We start from the raw sequence: 23,655 nt of genomic DNA, 5'->3' as shown, positions 1-23,655 counted from the left end.
GGTCCGAGAAACCTGGGAGAATGGCCGGAGAAACCTGAGGTGCCACTGGAGCTCGGAGAGGGGCGGGACCGGGGTGTGGCCAAGGCCTGGCAAAAAGGCGTGGGACTGGCTGAGCGGAAGCTAGGGGCGGGCTCGGGGCGGGGCTTGAAGTCGGAGGAGCTGGGGCGGGGTCTGGGGAGGGACGAAGGGTTGGCCACGGGCGGAATTGCAGTGAGGGGCGGGGCCTGGGCCTGGCTAACGGGCTGGCCGAGGTGGGGTTTGGGGCGGGGCGGGGCCGGGCCCGGCTGAGGAGCCCGGGGGTCTGTGGGGCCGTGTTTCGGGGGACCGTGGTGGGGCTTGCGTGCTGCTGAGGGGTGACAAGCCGACAGAGCCGGAGTTCCGGGCTGGGGGGAGAGAAGAGGGGGAGGAGGGGACGGGGCGGGTCAGGACCTGGACCCTGCTGAGGGGCTAGGGGCCGGTCAGGCTGGAACCCGAAGAGGGGCCGGGCCGGGGCGGGGCGTGGGCTGCGGCGCGCGAGCCGAGCGGCCGGCCGAACCCGCGGAGGCCCGAGCCCACCCGAGTGCACCCGAGCCCGAGGCCCCCGCCCGGGGCGATGGAGCCGGAGCCCGGCGGGGCGGCCGCGGCGCTCCTGCGGCAGAAGAGGGCGGCGCTGCGGCGCAGGGGGTGCAGCTTCGAGAGCCCCAGGTATCGCGGCCCGGGAGGGGTGCAGCCCGGAGGGGAGGAAGCCACGTGGGGTGGGGGGTGTTCGGAGGGTGTGAGGGGACCGAGCGCGGGAGGCGGCGGTGTGGGAGGGGATCGGCCGAGGCTGGAGCTGAGGAGCCGGGGCCGAGCAGCCGTGTGGGTGGGGAGGTTATCTGAGGGGCCGGGTCCTCCTCCAGGCTCAGGCTGGGGTTGGGGGCGAGGGTTGGGCACGCGGTTCCCCGCCGACGGGTTCCCGGAGGCGTCGGTTCTATAGGAAGCCCTGGGCACACGGCGGGACCCGGCGGGTCTTGGGCGGTGGAGAACGTCCCGTAGATGTCAAGGACAAGGTCGGGAAATGGACCCCTCGAAGTCAGAGGTCTTCCTGGGACCGAGTCGCTTGTCCTTCCGCCTCCTATCCTGGCGCCCCAGGTGCCCGCACACCTGCTGCCTCAGTCCCGCCCATCCCTGGCGCCTCTGCACTCCCCCACACACACTTGCAGAACCCTGGGGTCCCTGCCCTTCGCCAACGCATCCCCTCTGGCGCCCCTGGCGTCCTCCCAGCCCACCCACCCCTTCCTTACCTGCGGGGCGCCCCGAGCCTGAGGCGCCCCTCCCTGCTGCGGCGCTGCCCCTCCCGCTGCGACTCCCGTCTCCTCTCTGCCTAGAGTGCCATCTCTGGCTTCCACGTCGCTCTTGTCGGCCCTTACCACGTATGCAGCCATCCCCGTCCTCCTCTTCTGGGTGCTTTCAGCCACCCCCGACCTAAACAAGACTCCCATCCTTATTCTTAAACCCTCTCAAGCTGGTTCCTGAAAGGGGCTGACTGGAGCTCTGACCATGCCCTCCTACAGCGTTCTCTCTTGAGGAGCTTCCCTCCTCTGCCCACCGCAGTAATGGGGAGACCAGGAGAAGGACGAGGGTGTGGGATTCAGGCCCCGCAGAGGCTGCAGGGAGGGCTCAGTTGCTGGGAGGCAAAGGGGTCCGCCCTGCTCCACCCTCCCTTGCTGCACCTGGCGTTCTGTTAGGAGGACCCGGATCATAACATTCCTGGTTTTTGTGCATCCCCAGAGCTGTCTCAAGCCTGGCCCATCACTGACATTTATTTACTCCGTGTGGCATGGACACATGTCTGACCAGCTGGTGACTCCTCCTTGGCGCCCAGCTGGGCCTCGTTCCCCTTTCCTATCTGGGTTGTGCCTGCCCCTCCTCCTCCAGGAAGGTTTCCCTGAGCTAACAGCCTGTGAGTCCCATGTGCCATCATGGCTAGCTGCCTGAACAGTCACCCCGCTAGATGGGTAAGAGCGGCAGATGTGGCCCTGTGTCACTGTGCCATGCTTCCGAGCTTGTTGCTGAGGGATGGGGAGATGAGGCGACACTGGGTGGCTCAGGTGGGAGACTGAGTGTTGCCCTGTAGAACTTTCCTCCACTTTTTGGAACTGTCCTCAGCCCTTTGACCCCGGGGCACAGTGGTTGCCATTAGCGCCTGAGGCTATTGGACATCTCAAATGTGGCTCCATCTGCTGAGGAGCTGAGTTTTTACGTTATATTCCTTTTTAATTGATTCGGATAACTGTTGTGGTGAATGGTTTTCACATCGGACGGAGATGATTTAAGACAATTTTCTTTCCGAATTCCCACTTGCACCCTCCCCCTTGTCTTCCAGACCACATGCCTCAGGAGGCATTTTTTTTTCTTTTATTCTTTCTTTGACACCCATGACATTATCTCTTAAACCGTAAGGCCCTGTTGACTGTTTCTCCTGACAGTAAAAACGATCTGTGTTTTTAAGAGGAAATTGGCAATCATGAATTTTGTATTTCCTTGTAATCCCACCAGGTATCAGCTATAATCTCCCCTCCTGGGTGTGGAAGTGCACACGTGCCTGTGTGTGTATGAAAATTTTAACTTGCTTTCTCAGTATTGTGTAAGGATTCCTCTGCCCTTACACACGTCTTAAGAAACCGTTTCAGTTGCTGTATGGAATCTTTACTGTGGGACATGTGGTTCATTTCTTTGGCCTGGGTGTGAAAAGGTAATCTCATGGAGGTGACGGGGTGGGGGGCGTGGGGGGGAGGGATCGTGGCCTCCAAGGAAATAAGCATTTTAAAGGCTTTCCTAGAGTAATGTCAGACCACTTGTTTGCCAGTTGTAGCAGTTGACAGTTCCCCTGGGTCTCCTTCAACACTAGGCCATCTTCAATTATACATATGTGCCAAGGTGGTATTCTGTTGTAATTTGAATGTCTTATTTAGAAGTGAGGTGAACTGTCTTCTCACAAGTATTCATAATATGCACTTATGAAATATAGATGCATGAACTTGGCCTGATTTCCTTTTGGGTTGTGTATCCTTATGGAATTGAAGCAATTTTTCAATTATGAAAGGAATTCTGTCTTCTCTGTTGATTTTTGATCAAATGTGTAGCAGGTACTTCTGGTTTTTTACATATGAAGGTATTTCAAAGCGTTTCTGGAATAATGGAATTAAAAGTTTGAGTTTATTTTGATGCAATTTTTTCCATAATGCAGGAAATGTTTATTATGAAAAATCTATGGGGGCTGGCATTTGGCATGGTGGCTTAGGTCACTGTTTGGGGTGCCAGAATGCCATATTGGAGTGCCTGGGTTCAGGTGCTGGCTCCATTTCCGGTTCCAGCTCTCTGCTAATGCATGCCTTGGGAGGCAGCCGGGATGACTCAAGTGCTTGGCTCCCTGCCACCCACAAGGGAGACCTGCCTGCGCACTGGGTGTCTGGCTGTGGCCCAGACCTGGCTGTTTTGGGCATTTTAGGGAGTCTGCCAGTGGGTGGAAGATTTGACTCTCACTCCGTCTCTCTTTGCCTTTCATAAACCAAAATTTCAAACATTTTTTTTTTAGAAGTTCAGCCTCCAAAGAAAAAGTCTTTGCACTGACTTCAAACTTTTTATGCAGCAAAATAAATTCAGAATTCCATTTTGTACAAGCTTTCTGAAGTTGCCTAATATTTGTGTTTCTTTAAGACTGTGTGTGTGTATGTGAGAGAGAGATTTTTCTATCCATTCATTTCCTCTCAAAATCCCTTGAAACAGTTAGTACTGAACCAGGCTGAATCCAGGGGCCAGGAGCCCCACCCACGTTTCCCAGTTTGGTAGCAGAGAACCGAATACCTGCGCCATCCTCTGCTGCCCCCCACAAGGTGTTGGCAGGAAGTGGGTTGGAAGCAATGTAGACAGAACTTGACCCAGCACTATGATATGAGATATAGGATTGGCAGGTGGGCTATTTAACCTGCTGTGTCATAGGGTGATGGTGGTTCCTTTTAAATTTTTGTCAGAGTTTTTCCTTCCGTTTCTGCTTAAGCAGAAGAGCATTACTGAACTTAGATCAGTGCCCACAACAACTTCTCTCTGAGTCCGCTAACTGGCACACAGTCACAGCAGGCCAAGTAAATGTGCAGGGCCAGGGTACAGTCCAGGCTGGAGGCACCAGTGGGTGGCCAGAGGCAGTGAGAGAAACCAGCACGTAAGCCTGGAAGCAGGTCGCAGACATGCTCATGGGCCCATCACTTCCCTAGGCGTGCCTGTCAGCATTCTGTGGGATGGCATCAGATGATGTTCAGGAGTTAGGGCTGGAGTGAGACAGGTCTGGGTTCAAGTTTCTGTCTTTTTGCTCATCACCACATGTGTGAATGTGGACAAATGGCTTAGGACTTTGAACCTTGATGCGCTTGTCTGTGAACTGACCTGCCTGTTTCAGCATTAGCGTGAGCTCTACGTGACATCATCGACGCATGGGGCTGAAACCATTGCCTGCCGTTGCCTGACAGAAAGCATAGCTGACAAGGAACTGCTGCTTGTATTCCTGAACCCCCCCCTTACTTGCTTAAAACCCCAGCTTGGCCCATTCTGTGTTCCCTGGCCCTTGCCTGGCTTCCTTATCTTTTTGAGCTGCAGATTGAGGGAGGGAAGAAGGGAGATGGCGATCGATCCTGTCAGGCCACTTCTGTGTCATGACAGTGGAGCGTCTGAACAAGCTAACCTTGTCATGAGAAATGGTTCGTGTCCTCCATCGTTTGGGAGATTTCAGTTCAAGACTGGGTGGCTCTGTTGGCTTGGTCTGTGATGACAGCGGTCCAGGTGGAGTGTAGGAGTGGTCAGATGGACACCCAATCCTCCCGGTAGCACCACCCTCAGGGACATGCCCCCAGCAACCTGAGGACCCACCCCCACCAGGCTCACCTCCATAAACAGTACAGCTTTGGGGTTTGCCATGTATCCAAGTTGGGGAGCCAAATCCGGTTCAAACCTCATCAGGTGTGCAGAACACAGACTAGGAGTGGCTGAAAAGCAGCTCCTAGGGCATGCCTCCAGGCAGGAAGCGCTGAGGCAACCTGCTTTCTATGGAGAAGCTAGTAGGCAGGTGTGTGATGTTTTAGGAAATGTATCTGTTGCCTTTTGTTCGTTTGTGGTGGTCAAGAAATACAACAGTGAACATGAGTTATCTTGGGTTACTCTTGATTTCTGAACTGCCCCCTTTTGGTGACAATACCTCGGGTAGGCGAAAGTGCACTTGAACCACAACTTTAGCAGGGTTACAAACATTCAACATCCCCGTCCTCTCTGCCTTGGTGTGGCTCTCAGGCCATCGAGTGTCAGCATCGCCTGGGACCTTGGTAGAGCTGCCCCCCAGCCTCACCTCCGGTCTATCAGACCCCTCCAGAGTGTTCCTCAGAAAGCGTGTCTTGGAACCAGTGACTTTTAGACTGTCAGCATCCACAGCAGGAGCGCTTCTGAGAACACAGCTTCCTGGTCCAACCCCCAGATTCGGACCCACAGCTCAGTCACGGTGGGCTCTGTGCATCTGTATTTCTAACGAGCTCACAATTAGTACCAGCTCCACTGACCCAAGGACATGCTTTGAAAAATCAAGTCCTCTTGGGAAAGGTGGGCATCGCCTCTGCAGCAACCACTGTGGCTGATCATCCAGCTTCCACCAACTGTAACCAAGAGCCAGGGTCTGCTTGGGTGGGAAGGGCAGGCCAGAGTGAGAGGCTTGAATTGAACTTGACATGCCAGTCTCATGTGGGTGTCTTAAGCCCTGGACTAAAAGCCCATTCTCCACCCTTCTTTGCTGATTGGCTGGCATCTAAGTCTTATGAGTAACTAAAAGTTTTTTAAATTTTTTTCTAATATTGTTGGAAGCTGTGAATGACGAGCAGGGGTAATTACAGGTTCACAAGACTGTGAAATGCAATGACAGTGGCCCCTGTGGGAGTGGGTAAGCCCAGGTTCTGGAACAGCGCCCTCAGCTGGCTTTATCTTCCCACAGGCTTTATTCTCAGGGTCTGTCTTCATGGATGCCAAGCATTTACCACCCAAGGCCTGCTTCCTACCAATGGCCAAGCACACAAGAGAAAAAAAAAGTAGGGCTTTCTCAAGCATTCTGGCACCCGCGCCCTGGGTTGGCATTCTCTGTGGGATCTTTGATTATCTCTGAACTAACTGCTTCAGCCAGAAGAGAGTGAGGCATACTCTTGCCTGGGTCTCACCCCCATATTCAACCTAGAACTGAGATGTTAAATCACTTCCATTCACAGAGACCAAAGGTAGCGATTTCCCAGTGGAAAATTACCCCCACATTTAGCAGAATGAGGGAACGGGTACTGGAACAGCCAAGAAGGGCTGACGAAGTGCCATTATTTCTAGAAGGTTCTTGTAGAATTGAGATGCAGGGTGGCAGCCAGGATCCCCAAATCAGGGGTGTCTGTGTTACTTCTGGTTGTGAAAGGGCACCTCAGTTCACTTCAATAGTTAAATTATGGTTGCTAAGTTTAGCCTAGTGGGTGCCAAGCCCCACTGCAGACAGAAGACTCTGAAATCCAAACGGGAACCACGCTCTTTCCTCTCCCAGCGGCTGCTGGGTACACGTTGCCTTCCTCCATCAGGGCCACACAGGGCCTGCTCCCTGGGAGAGCAGCACATTGGATGCCAAGACAAATGCTTGCTTGTTCCTGAAGGCTGCTTTCCAGGCCAATAGCAGCTCGGGAAAGAGCAGTGCTCCATTATACACAGGGCTGCCTTCTTTGCTTCTTCCTTCTGTCTCTCCTGGCTCTGGGGTTTTACTTGTTTTGTTTTGTTTTTTTTGTCATAGTTGTTTTTCCAGGTGATTCTCCCACCCCTGCCAGGATAGTTTCTGTGGATGTTGTGTTTTAATGGACACCGCTTTCCTAGTCTGCATTTCTGTGTATAATGTCATTTGTGTTTGGATCAGGCCCTTAAGTATTTAATCACAAATAAATCTGCCACTGTCAGTTTCTTTTTGGGAAAACAGCAGTCTTCCTGGGAAAGCTATTAAAAGGCTGTCTTGTGTGGGGCTAACATAATGGGCTCCTGGGGCCAACAGAACTAATTTTAATATTATGTCTGTTCTGTGAAGAATGGGAGGGGGGAGAAAAAACAACTTTTATTATTCATTAAGATTTTAAATTAATGCAAACCAGCTTCCTTTCTTGGAGGAAGACAATAGTCAAATTAGGTGGTTGTCTGGTTTCCAGAGCGGGAGGTGTGACGAGAAGAAGGCTGACACACAGTGCTGGGTGGGGATTTGTAGATTTTGGCTTAAATGAGACTCATTGCTCTTTTTCCTGGAGAAAAAGAAGATTCTAAAGCAGACTGTGGAGATGCAGTGTGTGTGAAAACAGGTCCACACAGCTAATTGTCCCAGGAGCAAGGACCTCAAAGAACTTTACATGGAAGCTTGCTCATGAAGCCTTGCTAGGTGTTTGAGTCATTCAGACTGGCTGTAACAGAATGCCCTATACTGGGTGAATATTTGCATGTATTTTCCCCCTTACGTTTAGTAATTAATTTGAAAGGCAGAATTAGGAAGAGAGGGAGAAACAGATTTTCCATCCTATGGTTCTCTACCCCAAATGACCACAATGGCATGAGCTGGGCCGGTCCAAAGCCAGGAGCCAGGAACTCCATCTGGGTCTGCCAGGTGGTTACAAGTGTCCAGCAGTTGGACCTTTTGCAGCTGCTTTTCCAGGAGCATTTACAGGGAGCTGGAGCAGAAGTAGACCAGCTGGGACTCGACCTGGTGCACATGTGGGATGCTGATGTCACAGGGAACGACTCAACTGCCAGCAGAGTCCATGTCTGGCGAGGGCCTGTCCCTGTACACGAAGCCTTCAGCTGGCTATGTCCTCACATGGCAGGACCATAGAAGCTAATGATCGCTCTCGGGTATCTTATAACAGCGTTGCTCCCACTCCCTTCCAAGGCCCTCACCTCCCGGTGCTGTCACCTTGGGACTGGATATTCACCCTGTGAATTTGGGGAGACAGACGCCTTCAGACACCAGCCCTTGTAAAAGGCCGTCGGAAGGGCTGACTGTGTGTTAGAAAGATGAATGTCAGCCTGTATCTCTCATTTGGAAAGATCGCTACTGTATACTCACACAGTAAGTGGAGAAGGGGAAAAAAAAAAAGCAAGTGGCTTTTTTTGATACTAGCAAGTGTGTGCAGTAGCCCAAGGGATTTAAAAGTTCCCACTGGCCCTATTTTACAAAGTAATAAGAAGCAGGTAAATTGACCCACATTATTATATAAACGTGTCTGATTTCACTCAGTGTATCCAAAATATGCAGGCACAGAAAGCTCACAGAGAAATAGAAGGTGTTTATGTTGGTACAGGAAGTTTCAGAAAACATGCATAGCTCTTTCCTGATGTTCCTTTTCCGTGAAGTTTTCATTGGGACACAGCGGGAGAGAGCTCTCCTCACTGGCTTGCTCCCAGGCACTCTCGGGGACTGGAGCTGCGCATCCCATATGGGCACCACTTTGTTCCTGAACCCAGGAGTTAGGAACTGTCTGAATCTCCCCCATGGAGGGGACTGAGTACGTGAGCAATCGCCTGCTGCTGCCCAGGGTGCACATGAGCATGGCAGCAGAGCCAGGTTCTAATCCCTGGCACTAGGATGCAAGAGTCCCAGTCAGGATACTAACCCAGGGGCCAAATGCCCACCCCTTCCCTGAACTTTCGAATCTACCGTGTATGCGTAGATATCAGATGTGTTTACACCAGGGTCAGTGCTGTGGTATAGCAGCTAAAGCCGCCACCCACAACACCAGCATCCCCTACTGGTTCTGGTTTGTGTTCCAGCTGTTCTGCTTCCAATCCAGCCCCCTGCTAATGGCCTGGGAAGAGCAGCAAGAGGGTAGCCCAGGTGTTTGAACCCCTTTTACCCACATGGGAAACCCAGATAAAGCCTGGCCCAGCCCTGGTCATGGCAGCCATTTGGGGAATAAACCAGCAGGCGGGAAGATCTTATTCTGTCTCTCCCTGACCCCTTGTAATTCTTTGAAATAAAACAATGCATGTTTAAAAAAACAGATTTTGCACCAAAATAAACTTACTTTTAAATTTCATTTTCCTACAAATTAAGTCCCCTCATATCATTTACCCATGTAATGAATATTAGAAATTGTTGAGACAGTTTATTACTTTTAGTACTATCTTCTAAAAATATGTACTGATTTATGTATTTATTTGAAAGGGAGAGGGAGAAGTTGAGATCTTCTATCTACTGGTTTACTTCCCCAAAAGGCTGCAGCCAGGGCGGCGCCAGAGCAAAGCCAGGAGCCAGCAACTCTATCTTGGTCTCTTCCTTGAATGGCAAGGGGCCAAGCACTCCAGTCATTCTCCACTGCCTTCCCAGGCACATTGGCAGGAAGTTGGAGCAGAAGCAAAGTAGCTGAGACTCCAGCTGGCACTCCGATATGGGACGCAGGCGTCCCAAGCAGTGGCCTAACATGCTGTGCCACACACTGGCCCCTTCTTTGAAATCTGTGATGTATTTTCTGTTGACAGCTTATTCAATCCAGATTAGCTACACATTAAGTACTCACCAGCCACGTGTGATCCATGGCTGCCTCAGCTAAGATCTGCAGGTAGGAAATGTTTAAAAGCACACATCAAGGTTTTTACTTTGCCTTGTTAGGTAATGTGAGTGTGAAACAGGGAAAGGTTAAAAAAAAAAGTGAAAAAAGTTACCATGAAATTTTAGAAAAGGATCAGTAAAGAAACTTCATTAGTAAGGAAGACAATGATTGGGGCCTGCACTGTGGCATGTGGGCTAATACTCCCTGTGCAGTGCCAACATCCCAAATGCTCACCACTTTGTGTCTTGCTGCTCCACTTGCCCTCCAGGGGATTTAACTCAAATCCTTGGGACCCTGACCTGTGTGGGAGACCTGGAAGAAATTTCTGGCTCCTGGCTTCAGATCAGTCAGCCCAACTCCAACCATTGTGGCTATTCAGGAAATCTTAAAAGTGTGTGTTTTTTTAAAATGAGTATAAAAAGTCCTAAGAAAAAAAATGTAGCATTGAGACTTATCTGAAATCACTGTATCATGAGTACATGATTTAATTAAGTTTTTAAAAAAGATTCATTTTTATTGAAAAGGCAGATTTACAGAGGGAAGGAGAGACAGAGAAGAAGATCTTCCATCTACTGATTCACTCCCCAAATGGCCATAATGGTCAGAGCTGCGCCAATCTGAAGCCAGGGGCCAAGAACTTCTTCTGGGTCTCCCATGCGGGTGCAGGGTCCCAAGGCCTTGGGCCATCCTCCACTGCTTTCCCAGGCCACAAGCAGGGAGGCTGAAAGTGGATTCCAGCACATGCAAGGTGAAGACTTTAGCCACCAGGCTACTACGCTGGGTCCTAATTGAATTTTTAAATTTTGAGGAAATAAGATTAATATAAAAATTCCTCCCCCAATAAAAAACTGGTAATGATTTGCCATGTTGCTGACTGGTCAAGGAAGAATAAGAACTAATAATTTTTAAAAAGATTTTTAAAAATTTACTGATTTATTTAAAAGGCAGAGTTACAGAGAGAGAAATCTTTCATTTGCTGGTTTGCTTCCCAAATGACTGCAATGGCCAGAGCTGAGCTGGCACAAGGGCAGGAGCCAGGCGCTTCTTCGAGGTCGCTCACATGGGGACAGCCGCTCAGCCATTTGGGCCATTCTCTGCTGCTTCCCCAGGGGCATTCACAGGGAGCTGGACTGGCACCCATATGAGATGCTGGCTTTATGAGATTGCAAGCTTCAACCTTATCTGCTGCATCACAATGCCAGCCACAGATCTAAGCACTGAACCACCATGGGGGTCACTGGTGGCCTCTGATCAGACTTGAGAATGGCAAGGATGAAAATCTCCCTGGATGGGTTTACAAGACCACGGAGATGAGGCAGTGACCCACAAACTGAGTCTGCTTTTTGCGGGTGGGGCCGGAACAGGAGGGGACAGTTAGGTTTCTGTTTGATTTTACTTTTGTTCTTGTAAAGATGTTTTTATCTGATGAAATCAGTCAGTGAAGGGAGATGATTTCAGCAGGGGGCTGGGAGTGAAGCATAGTTTTACTGATAAAAAGAGCATTCACAGAGGGTATAATGTTGCTTTGAAAGGGCACTGTATACTAAGGGAAGGGGACCCACTGCGGGATGGAGTGGGGGCTGGGCTAGGAGGCAGTGACGTGGGTTGGACTCTGTGCAGCGGTCAGTACCACCCCGCACTAAGATGGCTTGCATGAAGATGCCGTAATATTTTCTGTGACCAGATATGTCAAAGCACCTGTAAGTTCCACTTGTAGTTCTCAGCTGTTTGACGGCCCCAGCACCCTTTGGATGTCACCATTTCTGGCGAAAAACTTGAAAAGACTCAAAGCAGGGTTAACCCAGTCGGCAGTGGTGACAGCACAGTCATCCTCAGGCCTGGCCGCGACCTCACGAGTGTCCCCAGGCACTTGTTCTTTAGATCGCTGTCACAGCCTTTTCACTGCTGAGCGGAAACGCCAAGGGCTTTGAGCGTGTCTTAGAAGGCAGCGTCCCTATGTGTCCCTCCTTTCCATAGTGTGAGGTCCCCGCCCTCAACCGCAACTTTGAAATCGCTCAGTGCAGAATTCCAGAAATAAACAAGTCATGAACTTTAAGTTGCACACTGTACCAAGGGATGACTCCCACACCACTCTGCACAGTGACCCCTTGGCCAACTTTTGCATGCTAAACAGGCCCCCCAACTCAGCCCCACTTCTTGAGGGTGGGAGTGCAACTGGTAGCATTGCCAGTCGCCAGATCTGTGCTGCTGTGGTGTCCCAGCACTTACGTTCAAATAAACTTGACTTGGTCATATCCCTGTGGGCCAGAGTCGTAGTGGTGGTGGCCATTGGGAATTTGCAGCATGCTTCCTTTAAGTGGAAAGGTGGGGGATTTGTCAGAAGTGTGTCTGTGGAGGCGAAATCGTGCGGATGGAGTTCAGTTTGCTTATTGCTTCAGGCAGCTGCTAGGCATCTTGGGATGTAGGGGGAATCCTGGACACGGGATGTTTTTCCTACCATTACCATGGCTCCCAGCAGAACTCACGTCCTATGCCGCATTCCACTTGGAGTCATAAACACTGTTGTCCCTATGGTCCACGTGACAGATCCCTACCCAAGACCTCTATCAGCACCAGGACGCCAACCACAGAATGCACCCTACCCCATCTAAATTGGGAGTCTCGTACCGATCCCAGAACGAGATAAGCCATGATAGTTGCTGGAAGGGCTCGAGTCCAGTCTGGATTGAGCTCCCAGGAACCAGGAGCAGCAGAGGAAACCGTGTCCTTTCCATGTGAGACTTATCAGCCAGGAGATCACCCGCTCTCCCTATGAGACAGCACTGCCGCCTCAGCCCTGCTTCCAGAAGTTTCCCCTGCAACTTCAGAAAGCCAGAGATTCATGCTGCAGACTCAGAACCACAGTATCCTGTCATGAGCTGTAAAGGACAAACCATGCCCGTTAACTCCTCCCCTGGCTCTGCCTGGCTGCGTCCCAAAGGAGCACCTCTCATGAGCGCAGGTGCCAGGGGACTCCAGACCCTGTCCTGAGCTCATCACAGAGGTGCAGAGGGCATTCAGGTCCTAGCCTTTCCAACCTGTGGACCGCAGAATGGGATTGAAGGGGGGTATGGAGCAAACCCTCCCGTGGGGTGCCACAAACAGCATCGTTCTTTAGTTACGATAAAAGTAACACCGGCATGCACTCCTGTCTGAGCTGCCCTCCGCTATGTAGCTGGCGATCCGCTCTTGGGAACCACACCAGGGTGAGGAGTTAAAAATGGGCACTCTGACTTTTGGCTGAAGCTACCAGTGATCTTCAACCAAGACCCAAACTGGAGCAGGTGTAACAGGGAAGGCTGCCACCTATGTCGCTGGTATGCCCTATGGGCGCTGCTCTGGGTCCTGGCTGTTCCACTTCTGATCGAACTCCCTGCTCATAGCCTGGGAAAAAGCAGCAGAAGATGGCCCAAGTGCTTGGGACCCTGCACCCACATGGGAGACCCAGATGAAGCTCCTGGCTCCTGGCTTCAGTCTGACTCAGCCTGGGCTGTTTATGCCATCTGGAGAGTGAGCCATTGGATGGGAGAGCTCTCTCCCTCTCTCTGTGTAACACTGACTTTCAAATAAACAAACAAATTAAAAAGAGAAGACCAAAACAAACTGACATATGCTTCCTATTCCAAGTACATATTTTTTTTTCTAGTGTTTTGGGCAGTCAATAGTCACTTGTTTGTTCAGCAAATATTCATTGGGCATCTCTGAAAGCAGTCAGCATTGACATGGACCGCATTCTAGTAAGCAGATGTGGAGCTGAGATGGCCTCAGGCCGTGGTGAGGGCTGTAGAGTAAGAAGGTGCAGGACAAGGAGCACCTGTCGCAGAGAGGCTAGGACAGAGCCGTGTCTATCTGGTGTCCATGGCTAATTCATCCACCTACCGCTGACCACTGCACCTTCCCGCCACGCAGCTCTGCCAGGGCCTGCCTCAGCAGCTCAGACCACGAAAGCTCATCTTGATCTACAGCCGATCTGGAGTGCTGGTGAGCAGGCATGGTAGCCCAGCATTTTCCATGTTCTTTTTGGAATCTGCCTGTTGTTTTGAGAGAGGTCCTGTTGTCATTTTCTTAAAGATTTATTTGTTTTCATTGGAAAGGCAGATTTACAGAAAGGAGAGAAAGATCTTCCATCTGCGGCTTCATTCCCCTAGGTGGCTGCAGCTGAGGCAATCCAAAGCCAGGAGCCAGGAACAACTTCTGGGTCTCACATGGGTGCAGAGTCGCAAGCCTTCTTGACTGCTTTCCCAGGCCACAGACAGGGAGCTAGAAGAGAAGTGGAGCAGCCAGGATATGAACCAGTGCCCATATGTGATTCCCACGCATGCAAGGCAAGAACTTTAACCACTAGGCTACCATGCTGGGTTCCCTGTTACCATTTCATGAGACAATCAAAGCCATTGTCTTTGATTTCTTTGTCTGAACCTTTTAAGATCTTCTGAGCTGTGAGATCTGCATCTGCCCTTGACCGTCGCTTTTTCCAGGCCCTGTGCTAGTTAGACCTGCATACTCACCTTCCAGTAGAAGCAGCTCTATCCCAGGCCCTGTGCTAGCTGGTCCCGCATACTCACCTGCCAATGGAAGCAGCTCTGTCCAGGTCGGCGTTCACTTGTGTTGAGAAGGGGGCCGGGATTCACCTGCACAGACCTCCCCTCCCCATCTCCAGCAGTAATAGTTGGATCTTCTCGCTCAGAACACTGGGCCACAGTCTGGCCTTGAGGCACGCACATTCTTGGCATCTCCTGTCTGCTATGTCCCGGGCTTCCCCTCTGAGAGGGCCAGAGTGCCATCCCTGTGCTGATCAGATCCCCAATAAGACCTTGCTTGGTTTCAGGACAAGCACAGAGGGTTTGGTGGCTGTCTTCCTGTGACTCTTGGGCCCATGCAGGGAACTTTGGGTTGGTATGTTGCAAGAGGCTCAGAGGGACTCCAGGGACACGCTGTCCGGTCCCAGTAGCCCTTTTCCACAGGGCCACCCTTGCTCACTACACGTCTGGGTGTAAGAAGAGAGGAGACCTCTAGCCCTGCCCCGTCCGGGCTGCCAGCACCCACCCCGGCAGACACAACCATTCCTCAGGAACCTGCTCCCTCAACCCCTCCTGTGATGTAAAATATGCAGAATCTCAAAGGTTGCTCTGTCAATGCTGTACTGTGTGCAGTTGGGGTCACCCCACCAGCTCAGCCATGCCCCATCTCTGTAACTCTTCTGTGTTCCTGCGGGTTCCCCCCTCATTTCCGAGAGTTCCAAGAAGTTCTGCAAATGAATGCTTACATTGTCATCTTTCCAGCAAGCGCTTCAACTGTGAAACGCTTCTAAACAGTGGGGCGATCAAGTATGCCAGGAGGTCATGGGGAAACATACATGTCTAATGATACACGAAGTAAGTGGATTAAAATCAATGATGAGAACCTGAAGCTAAAGACCTAGAGCAAAGTGTGAAAAAACATTTTATTGTTAGGGTTAAAGGAGTAGTGGTGGGAAAAGGGCTAAAAGAGCATATGTATATATATATATATATATATATAGAGAGAGAGAGAGAGAGAGAGAAAGAGAGCATATGTATATCAGAAATAATATGCTGAAAATATTAAGTAATATCATTATCTAAAGATTAAAACTGAAAAGAATGCAAGCAATGTATTAGATGACCTCATTCTAATATTCCTTGTTTTATTTATTGGAGAGGCAGAACAACAGAGTGAAAAACAGAAATCTTCCATTCGCTGCTTCACTTCCCAAATGGCCACAACATGCCAGGCTCAAGTTAGGAGCCTGGAATTCCATCCATGGGCCTAAGTACCTGGGGCATATCTTCTGCTGCTTTCCCAGGCACATTAGCAGAGAGCTGGGTCAGAAGCGGAGTAGCCAGGACTTGAACCAGTGCCCATAGTGGATGCCAGTGTCACAGGTAGTAGCTTAACATGCTGAGTCACAATGCCAGCTCTCTGTAATATTCTTGATGTACCTAGGGTTTCGGTAGGGAAGCAAGTCCCAGAGCATTGGGTAGTCAAAGCATCTTATCACATGGAAGATGGGCAGATGTATGGGGAAAGGAGTGGTGGAAACCAGACTGGGAAGTGCAGAGGAAAGGAAGTGGAGGTGGGGAGATCCCTTGGACAGTCCTGGGATCCCTCAAGCATGTCTGTGCTTTTCTGCACCCCACCTCAGGGCACTCCAATGTCCACACCAGCGATTCCTTAGGGGTGTACCCCCCTGGATCCCTACAGCTGCTTTGCACACATGTGCAGGGGGCTCCTAGTGCTTGGGGGCTCGCCTCACCCCAGCGAAGAGCGGAGGCTGGCACAAGAGGACAGCTGGGAGATATCCTTTATAGGGAGCAGTGCTGTCCAAAGCATAAAGTAGTTCGGCCGGTTTGTAGGAAGAAGGGATGAACAGATAAGTATTTTGGTGGAAAAAAAAAACCATGCACCTTTTTCACACTATGCATCCTTTTGAAGATTCTTTGTACACATGCTCTTAAAATTTTTTGCACCAAAATTAATCACTATTTTTATGCTTTATTTTTATTGGAGAGGCAGATTTACAGAAAGGAGAGATACACAGAGAGAGATATCTTCCATCCACTGGTTCACTCCCCAAATGGCCACAATGGCCAGAGCTGGGCCAGCCCAAGGCCAGGGACCAGGAGCTTCCCTCCAGGTCCCCCATATGGGTGCAGGAAACCAAGGATTTGGGCTTTTCTTTACTGCTTTTCCAGACCATAAGCAAGCAACTTGATCAGAAGTGGAGCAGCCATGGGCCTGGCACAATAGCCAAGCAGCTAAAACTCCTAGCCTTGCACTCGTTGGGACCCATATGGGCACCGGTTCTAATCCTGGCAGCCCCACTTTCCATCCAGCTCCCTGCTTGTGGCCTGGGAAAGCAGTCAAGGATGGCCCAAAGCCTTGGAACCATGTACACGCGTGGGAGACCCGGAAGAGACTCCAGGATCCTGGCTTTGGATCAGCTCCGCTCCAGCCATTGCGGCTGCTTGGGGAGTGAATCAACAGACGGAAGATCTTCCTCTCTGTCTCTCCTCCTCTATATATATCTGACTTTGCAACAAAAATAAATAAATCTTTTTTTAAAAAAGTAGAGCAGCCAGAACATGAACCAGCATCCATAAGAAATGCCAGTGCCACAAATGGAGGATTAGAGTACTATGCCACAGCGCCTGCCCCATTGATTGTCTTTGTGATGGGCGTGCAGCCTTGGGCCTGATGGCCCTGCCATAGCAGCCTGGGCCAGAGCTGGCTGGCTGCAGATAGCCGTCAGTGTGCAGTTGCTTCTTTGGCCTTCAGCCCTGCACCTGTGCGGTCCCCGGCACAGAGCCCCCTTTCCTCCCCTCCTGTGGAAGAAGCACCAGACCTTTTGTCTTCTGCCCTTTCACAGTCTTTCTTGAATGGACATTTACAGAGAATTCCTTTTTGACCCAAGTGCTGTCTGAGGTTGCCTTTTTCCCGTTGCTTTCCCACTTCCAAGTAATTGCACTTTTGGCTTGTGGATCTGTCCCCTGGGGTAGAGGTGAGTGAAGATGCTGCTGATTGACTTAGACAGTCATTCCAGCCCAGGGAGCCAGGGTGCCAGCATTTGCTAACAAGCAGCCTTGCTGTCTCAGAATGCCTTTCCCATTCTCTTCCTTGCGTCGTGCGAGAGAGGAGCAGGCACACTCAGGAACGCATGCCTCCGTTGATTCCCGCGAGCCATCCCCATGTTAATCCCACAACCATTTGCTGCTGACAGGCTGTGCACTGCTTGATGGTCTTTGTTTCCAGTGTCCCAGCCCTCCCGACATGTCTCAGGATATGAACTCCCACGTGAATCATTCTCCCCATGCACCTTCCCTTACCCAATCAGCATCGCCTTCTTCTGCCTGAGTCTGCAATGGTTTCCAACCGACTCCCTTAGGCCACGTGCTTGGAGGGAGGTGGTGGGATCCACAGGGGTCCAGAGTGCAGGGGCCCTCCTCACATCCAGTGGATGCCACTGTGTACAGTGAGTGAAGTGGGGTGCAGACTCAAGGGGCTCCTGAAGATTGGGAAGGCCTTGGTGTCCACCTGCTCTGGCTGATGACCAGGGAGGGGCCTGGCCTTGCCCGGGGGTGGGAGTGCAACAACCAGGCCAGGGACTGGCCTGCCATTCTTCTGTGTTTCTCAGCGCCTGTCCCTTCTGCTTCAGTACAGCACCTCAACCACCGGGCTCACTGATGGATCCACTGACCAAGGAGTCCTGTGGGAGTCCGATGGCCCAGACGCTTTTCTGGAAAGCCAAGTCATCCCTCTCCTTTGGCATCCAGTCCCTTCAGATGTGGCCCACCAAAGACGCTGAACTAGAGTCCCAGGTCAACCTGTAAGTAAGTAACAGAAACATCGTTTCGGTTTGGGCTCACATTCACTGCACTTCACGGCCCCTTCATGCTCAGGGGAGTCTACAGTTGTAGCTTTGGGACGGAAGAGAGGGAGATGGCATTTTTGTCCCCAATGATGTCTTATTTGTGTGTTTATTTGGCAATTAAAAAAAAAACAGATGCAGATTCCCAGGGGGTCTTGGGGCTCGGGGAACAGCCAGCCACCAAACAGACACACAAATCAACATTTGACAAAGCTACAAATTGTGTGGCCTGGGTACAACAAACACGGAATGCCTTCTACAAAGGTACTTCACAAAGTTCATGGGAAGATAAGCTTATTTTGGTCCAAAACTTTCTAGAAATCTGTGGTTAATTTCATTGGTGAACCCCGCATGTTATAGAGTTAAAGGAGTAGGCCCCAGGAACAGCCACCAAAGGTGAGTGGTGGGAGAAGAACCAAGCCCCCACTTCATTACTCATTAGAAGGGGGTGCTGTGTGTCTAGGGGTTTTGGTGGTGACTCTGGGGGCCCTTTGGTGCTGGAGCTCCTTGTTGGAGTCATCACCTCCAGCCCAGTTCGTGCAGCCTCCTTTCTAAACTACAAGCCCCAGAGTACACCGGACAGTGACTTGTCAAGAGTGCAGGCCGCACTGCTGGTGCAGCAGCAACAACCTGAGGCTTCAACTTCCAGGCCCTATTGATTGATTCACTTAGGAGTGGGACTGAGACTTGCTGATTGGCAGCCATAAGGCCAGCAGAGCCAAGGCAAGAACAGAATGGGGGCTGCAGTTTTGGGTAGAGGAGGGTGGCCTGGGGCATGCTGGCTGCTGCCAGTCTGGGACCAATCTGAGCCCCGTTTTCCTCCTGGAGAAGTGGCAGATTCCTAAGATACATGATGTCATCTGCTAGGCTTCGCATGTGGGACTGAGCTGACTCAAGCTTAGGAGTGGACTCTAAGTCTGTGGGCCAGGCTCGAAGCTTGATTCTGGAGCCAGCCATAAGTTGGATTCTCTGGAAAGGGGACCGGAAAAGAAACTCTTTATTTTTTAAAATAAAATTTCTTTATTTTTATTGGGAATTCAGATTTACAGAGATAAGGAGAGACAGAGAGAAAGACCTTCCATCCACTGGTTTACTCCCTAAGTGGCCACAGTGGCCAGAGCTGAGCTGATCCGAAGCCAGGAACCTGGAGCTTCTTCCAGTCTCCTGTGTGGGTTCAGGATTCCAAGGCTTTGGGCTTTTCTCCACTGCTTTCCCAGGCCACAAGCAGGGAGCTGGATGGGAAAGGAAGCAGCCGGAACATGAACAGGCACCCATTTGGGATCCTGAATGCAAGGCGAGGATTAAGCCACTAGGCTACCGCTGCGGGGCCAAGAAGCTGTTAAAGAACCGCTGCTATTTTGTGGGCAACTCATTCAATCAACAAATATTTATCAATGGCCGTTTTACCAGACAACTTGCCCGAGCACCTTAAATGTGTTTTCTGATGTAGTCTTCCCAAAGACCCGAGGAAGCAGCCACTGATATGGTCACCTTCCCCATGAGAAAACCGAAACCCAGAAAGATCAGAAGTTTTAAGATCCTCATTGTATCCAATACACAGCAAGGGTTTGAACCTAGCCCCATCTAACCTCAGGACCTGCCTCGCCTGTGGAGCACGTACCATCAGGAGAGGAGTGCTTATGGGACATGAGTGTCCATAAGGCAAGAAGACGCCAGTCCCATGCTGAACCCCAGTGTTGGGACTGTGTTGGGATCCACAGTAATGCACAGCCATACTGCCTGCCAGAAAAGGCTTCTGGGACAGTGAAGCACTTCACTGGGCACTCACGTGCTGTGCTGGGTCTTCTGCCAGACACTGAGGGTGTTAAGAAAAAAAAAAAGACATCTTTTTCCAGATCAAGTCAAGGCGGGGCAGTCCAGGGAGATTTCTCAGTGGACAAGGCACTTGAAATGTGGGAGCAGAGGTGGGGAGGCCATGCTGGACGAAGGGCACACTGTGTAGCTAGATGCGCGGCAGTCTGCACTCCAGGGAGGGGGAAAGGGAGCGTGGCCAGCATGGCCAGCGTGGCTTAGCTGGGACCTTTTGGGGACTGGTGGGCAGCAAACCTGCAAAGGTAGAAGGAAGCCAGGTCACTGGACAGCAGGGCTGTTGATATCGACTCTGGGCCGGGACACTGCACACTGGAACGGTAACTGGTGTCAGGGGCAGGTGGATGGCAGTGGGGTCTGGCTGGGGCAACGGGGCCTGGAGACTCCTTCAAGTGAGAGATACTCCGGGAGATACTTAGAGCTCCAGTGCATGGCAGGCATGATGGGACTGTGGGGGAAGGACTTCAGAGGGAAACTCGTTGAATGGAGAGGAAAGGGTAAGGATGGGACCTGGGAGTTGTGACTGGGGCAGCCAGGTGGCTGGTGTGGTCATCCATGAGAGAGGACCTGGAAACGAGAGCACAATGTCTGCTGAAGATCAAGACCAAGGTCATGATCTAAATGCCATCAGGTCTGCAAAGGGTGTGGTTGGATGATAAGGGGTTCAGGGGCAGGGAGCATTGAGGAAAGACTTGAGTAGTGGGAGATGGACGCTGAACAAGGAGTAAGACCTTCCTTCTTTTCTTTTTCTTGGGTAGGTGTTTTCGAAAGATTGATGTATGTATTTAAAAGGGAAAGTGAAGAGGTGTAGGATCTTCCATTCACTGGTTCACTCCTCAAGCAGTTGCAGTGGCCAGGGCAGGGCTCCCGCATGGGTGCTGGGGCCCGAGTATTTAGACTGTCTCCTGCTGCCTTCTTCTTTTTTTAAAAGATTTATTTTATTTTTACTGAAAAGGCAAATTTACAGAGAGGAAGAGAGATAAACAGATCTTCCATCCGCTGGTTTACGCCCCACGTGGCCCCAGCAGCCATAGCTGAGCCAACCCGAAGCCAGGAGCCAGGAGCTTCTTCCAGGTCTCCCATGCAGGTGCAGGGTCCCAAGGTTTTGGGCCAACTGCTTTCCCAGGCCACAAGCAGGGAGCCATATGGGAAATGGAACAGCTGGTGCCCACATGAGATCCCAGCGCAGGCAAGGCAAGGATTTTGGCCATTAGGCTACTGTGCTGGGCCCTTTTGCTGCATTCTTTTGGGGGGATTTTAATAGGCAGCGATAGTAGAGCGTACCCCGGGAGGGGGATCAGCATGGCAAAGGCATGAAGCAAGGACAGCCTTTCAGAGCAGCCCTCACAGCCTGGTTTGTCCCTTGCATGACGGAGTGGCAGAAGTCTGCAAAATCCAACTTGGGGCAGAGGTGCAGGGAGGAGGGGGAATAGCTGTGAAAGACGTTCTGCTGGGTTCTGGGCACCCTGGGAAGCCCTGGACGATGCTTGAGACTGGCAACAGATGATTTGAGCTCTGCCTTTGAGAAGCCTGTTGCACAGTGGAAGGCCGGTTAAAGAGTGGAGTGTGCTGAGGCTTGTGGGTTGTTAAACGTCAGAAACTCCATTTGGCCTAGAATGCAGGGTTCAAGGGCTCATGTGACCAAACCAAAGAAAAGGAAGCTCTGACTTCGGGGTGACCGGCTCATCAGGCTAGAAGGGCTTCTCCGGCCTGTCCCCCATCTCCTGTCTCGGCTCTGCCTCTCTCCTCCTCTTGGCCTTCCTTGTCCTTGTCATGGGTGGTTTTTACACACAGCAAGCCGCATGATCCCAAGCAGCCTGGAACTTGAGAGGAAGGGGTACCTCCCCCAACTGCCCTAGTTAGAAGGATCCTGAGGAAGGCCTCCAGCGGCCTATCCTGTCATTGTCCCCGTCTGGTTCTGTGGGGAAAGAGGGGACCCTTGCTTGTCCTGGTGGACAGGGCAAAAGCAGCAGTCAGGGCTGGAGAACTGGGTCGCAGAGGCAGGGGCACCGGGGGGGGGGGGGGGGGCGTTTCACAAAGGGGCACGGTCTGTAGCAAAATAACTCTGGAAGTTTTTGTTTTGCTTTTCAAAAAATGCGAATTATGGGACCTGTTAGAATGTCTAGGATGGGACCCAGGAGCCTGGCTTAAGATCCAGCAGAGGGAAAGCAAGGGGAGTCTGTTAGGAAGGAAGTCAGCGGCAGGGCAGGGAGGCCGGTGGGAGGGCGGGGAGGCCGGCGGGAGCGCGGAGGCCGGCGGGAGCGCGGAGAGGCCGGCGGGAGCGCGCGGAGGCCGGCGGGAGCGCTGGGAGGACAGCGGGAGGGGTTTTGGTCACACAGAACAGCCTGCAAAACCTCTTCTGTGATCCAGCCTTCCTACAGTCTGTTGCCATCTACCGTGAAAAAGTCACATTGCTTCCCAGGTCTCCATTTCCAACTTGGGCTGAATGAGCAGCAACACATTTTCCCAGCTTTTAAGGAAAATGGCAGTGAATTTTAGAGTTTGCCACCAAGGCATTATACAAACATCAGGCAGCTTTTTAAGCAGACTATTTTTTCCCCCAGTTTATTAGTGATTTTTATTAGAGTTGGCTTACAGGGCCTATTAATTTAAAATAGCTATTAAGTGGAAATTAAGTAAAAATATATCAGAATATTAACATGTTGGTGTGAATATACTTGATTCTTTTTCTGTCAACTTTGCTGTGCTTTCTAAATTTTTAATATTGAACATGTATTAGTCTAATAATGCTAAAAGGAGATTATTAATATGCTTGTCAAAATATATCATGGAAGAAATAGTCGTGCCTGAAAAACCATAAGCTAAAATTTACAAGGAAACTAAAAATCATTTTAATAGATTTGCCTTCTGCAAATATGTGACTTTAAATGCCAGTGAAATCTATTAGTGTACCAATAAGCAGTCTGTAGGTCAGATATTTTTTTTTCATATATTTTTTATTGCATTTCATTTTATAACAACGTTTCATAGGCTCTGATGTTCCCCCATCCCCTCCCCTGCCCCCCCCATGGGGATTGCTCCACCTTATTGCAGTATTACAGTTCAGATCTAGTCTTGTTTCTTTCAATGCAAGCATGTGCCATGCATAGAGTCCAGTATCTTATTGTCCAGCTCAATTCAAGCAGACTGTATTTTTTAATTGCTTTCAAACCTTTTAAAAGCCCCGGTGCAGGAACACTTTGTTTCAGAATGCCAGAACACCAGAGGGAAGCCCTGGAAATGAACCTTCCAGCTTCCTGCTGGGGCCACGCCATCCCCTGCCCTTATAGTTTCCATGAAGAGATTTTATCTATGGAGCAAAGAGTTTGGGTGGCTGACCTGGCCCCTGCCTCCTTTCCCACAAAAGGGGAGGCCACCAGCTGGGAACCCGGCACAGACTGGGAAAGCACACGGGAGCAGCGAGAGGCAGGTGTGGGCGCCCGGCTGTCCCTCTCCCGTGCCGCAGTGATGGTCACAAGACAGCAGCGCCCCTGGCAGCTACCCAGAAAGGGTCTGCCCCTTCCCTGCCCCGACAGACTGGACTCTCCCTCAAGAGGCTTGTCCTGGGGTCTGCACTTGGGGAAGTGGTAGGAAGCTCATTTGGCTACAGAAGCCAGCGCTGTTTTGCCTGTGAAACCCCAACAGTAAGGACCTTATGTTTTGGTGTCCATTCACTTAATTCCTGTCCCTATTTCTCAACTGATTCCAAACAGAAGAGAGGGGTGGATTCACTCCTAAGCTCTGACAGCTCCCACCGTCATGAAGCCAGCAAGGCCTTGGGGGATGGACCTGCTTTCTGTTTTATCAGTCCTTTGTTCTTCCCTGTCCTTACAAGTTTTT

At 51.0% G+C, this 23,655-nt stretch overlaps 1 protein-coding gene across 3 annotated transcripts in view; it reads left to right on the top strand.

The window, feature by feature from the left end:
• Positions 1-475: 475 nt before the first annotated feature.
• Positions 476-23,655, top strand: part of GARNL3 (GTPase activating Rap/RanGAP domain like 3) — a 140,548-nt gene continuing 117,368 nt past the window's right edge. Inside the window, exons 1-2 of one of the 3 annotated variants that reach the window (XM_058672622.1) lie at positions 476-684; positions 17,778-17,943. In XM_058672622.1, coding sequence (XP_058528605.1) covers positions 17,801-17,943 — 143 coding nt within the window. In that variant the 5' untranslated portion in view covers positions 476-684; positions 17,778-17,800. Of the gene's footprint in view, positions 685-17,772; positions 17,948-23,655 lie in introns of those variants that run through there. The other 2 variants (XM_004593559.4, XM_058672623.1) reach the window with 2 other exon arrangements.

The sequence above is a fragment of the Ochotona princeps genome, chromosome 14 (assembly GCF_030435755.1).
Source record: "Ochotona princeps isolate mOchPri1 chromosome 14, mOchPri1.hap1, whole genome shotgun sequence".
NCBI lineage: Eukaryota > Metazoa > Chordata > Mammalia > Lagomorpha > Ochotonidae > Ochotona > Ochotona princeps.
This window is presented reverse-complemented; position numbering and strand designations above follow the sequence as displayed.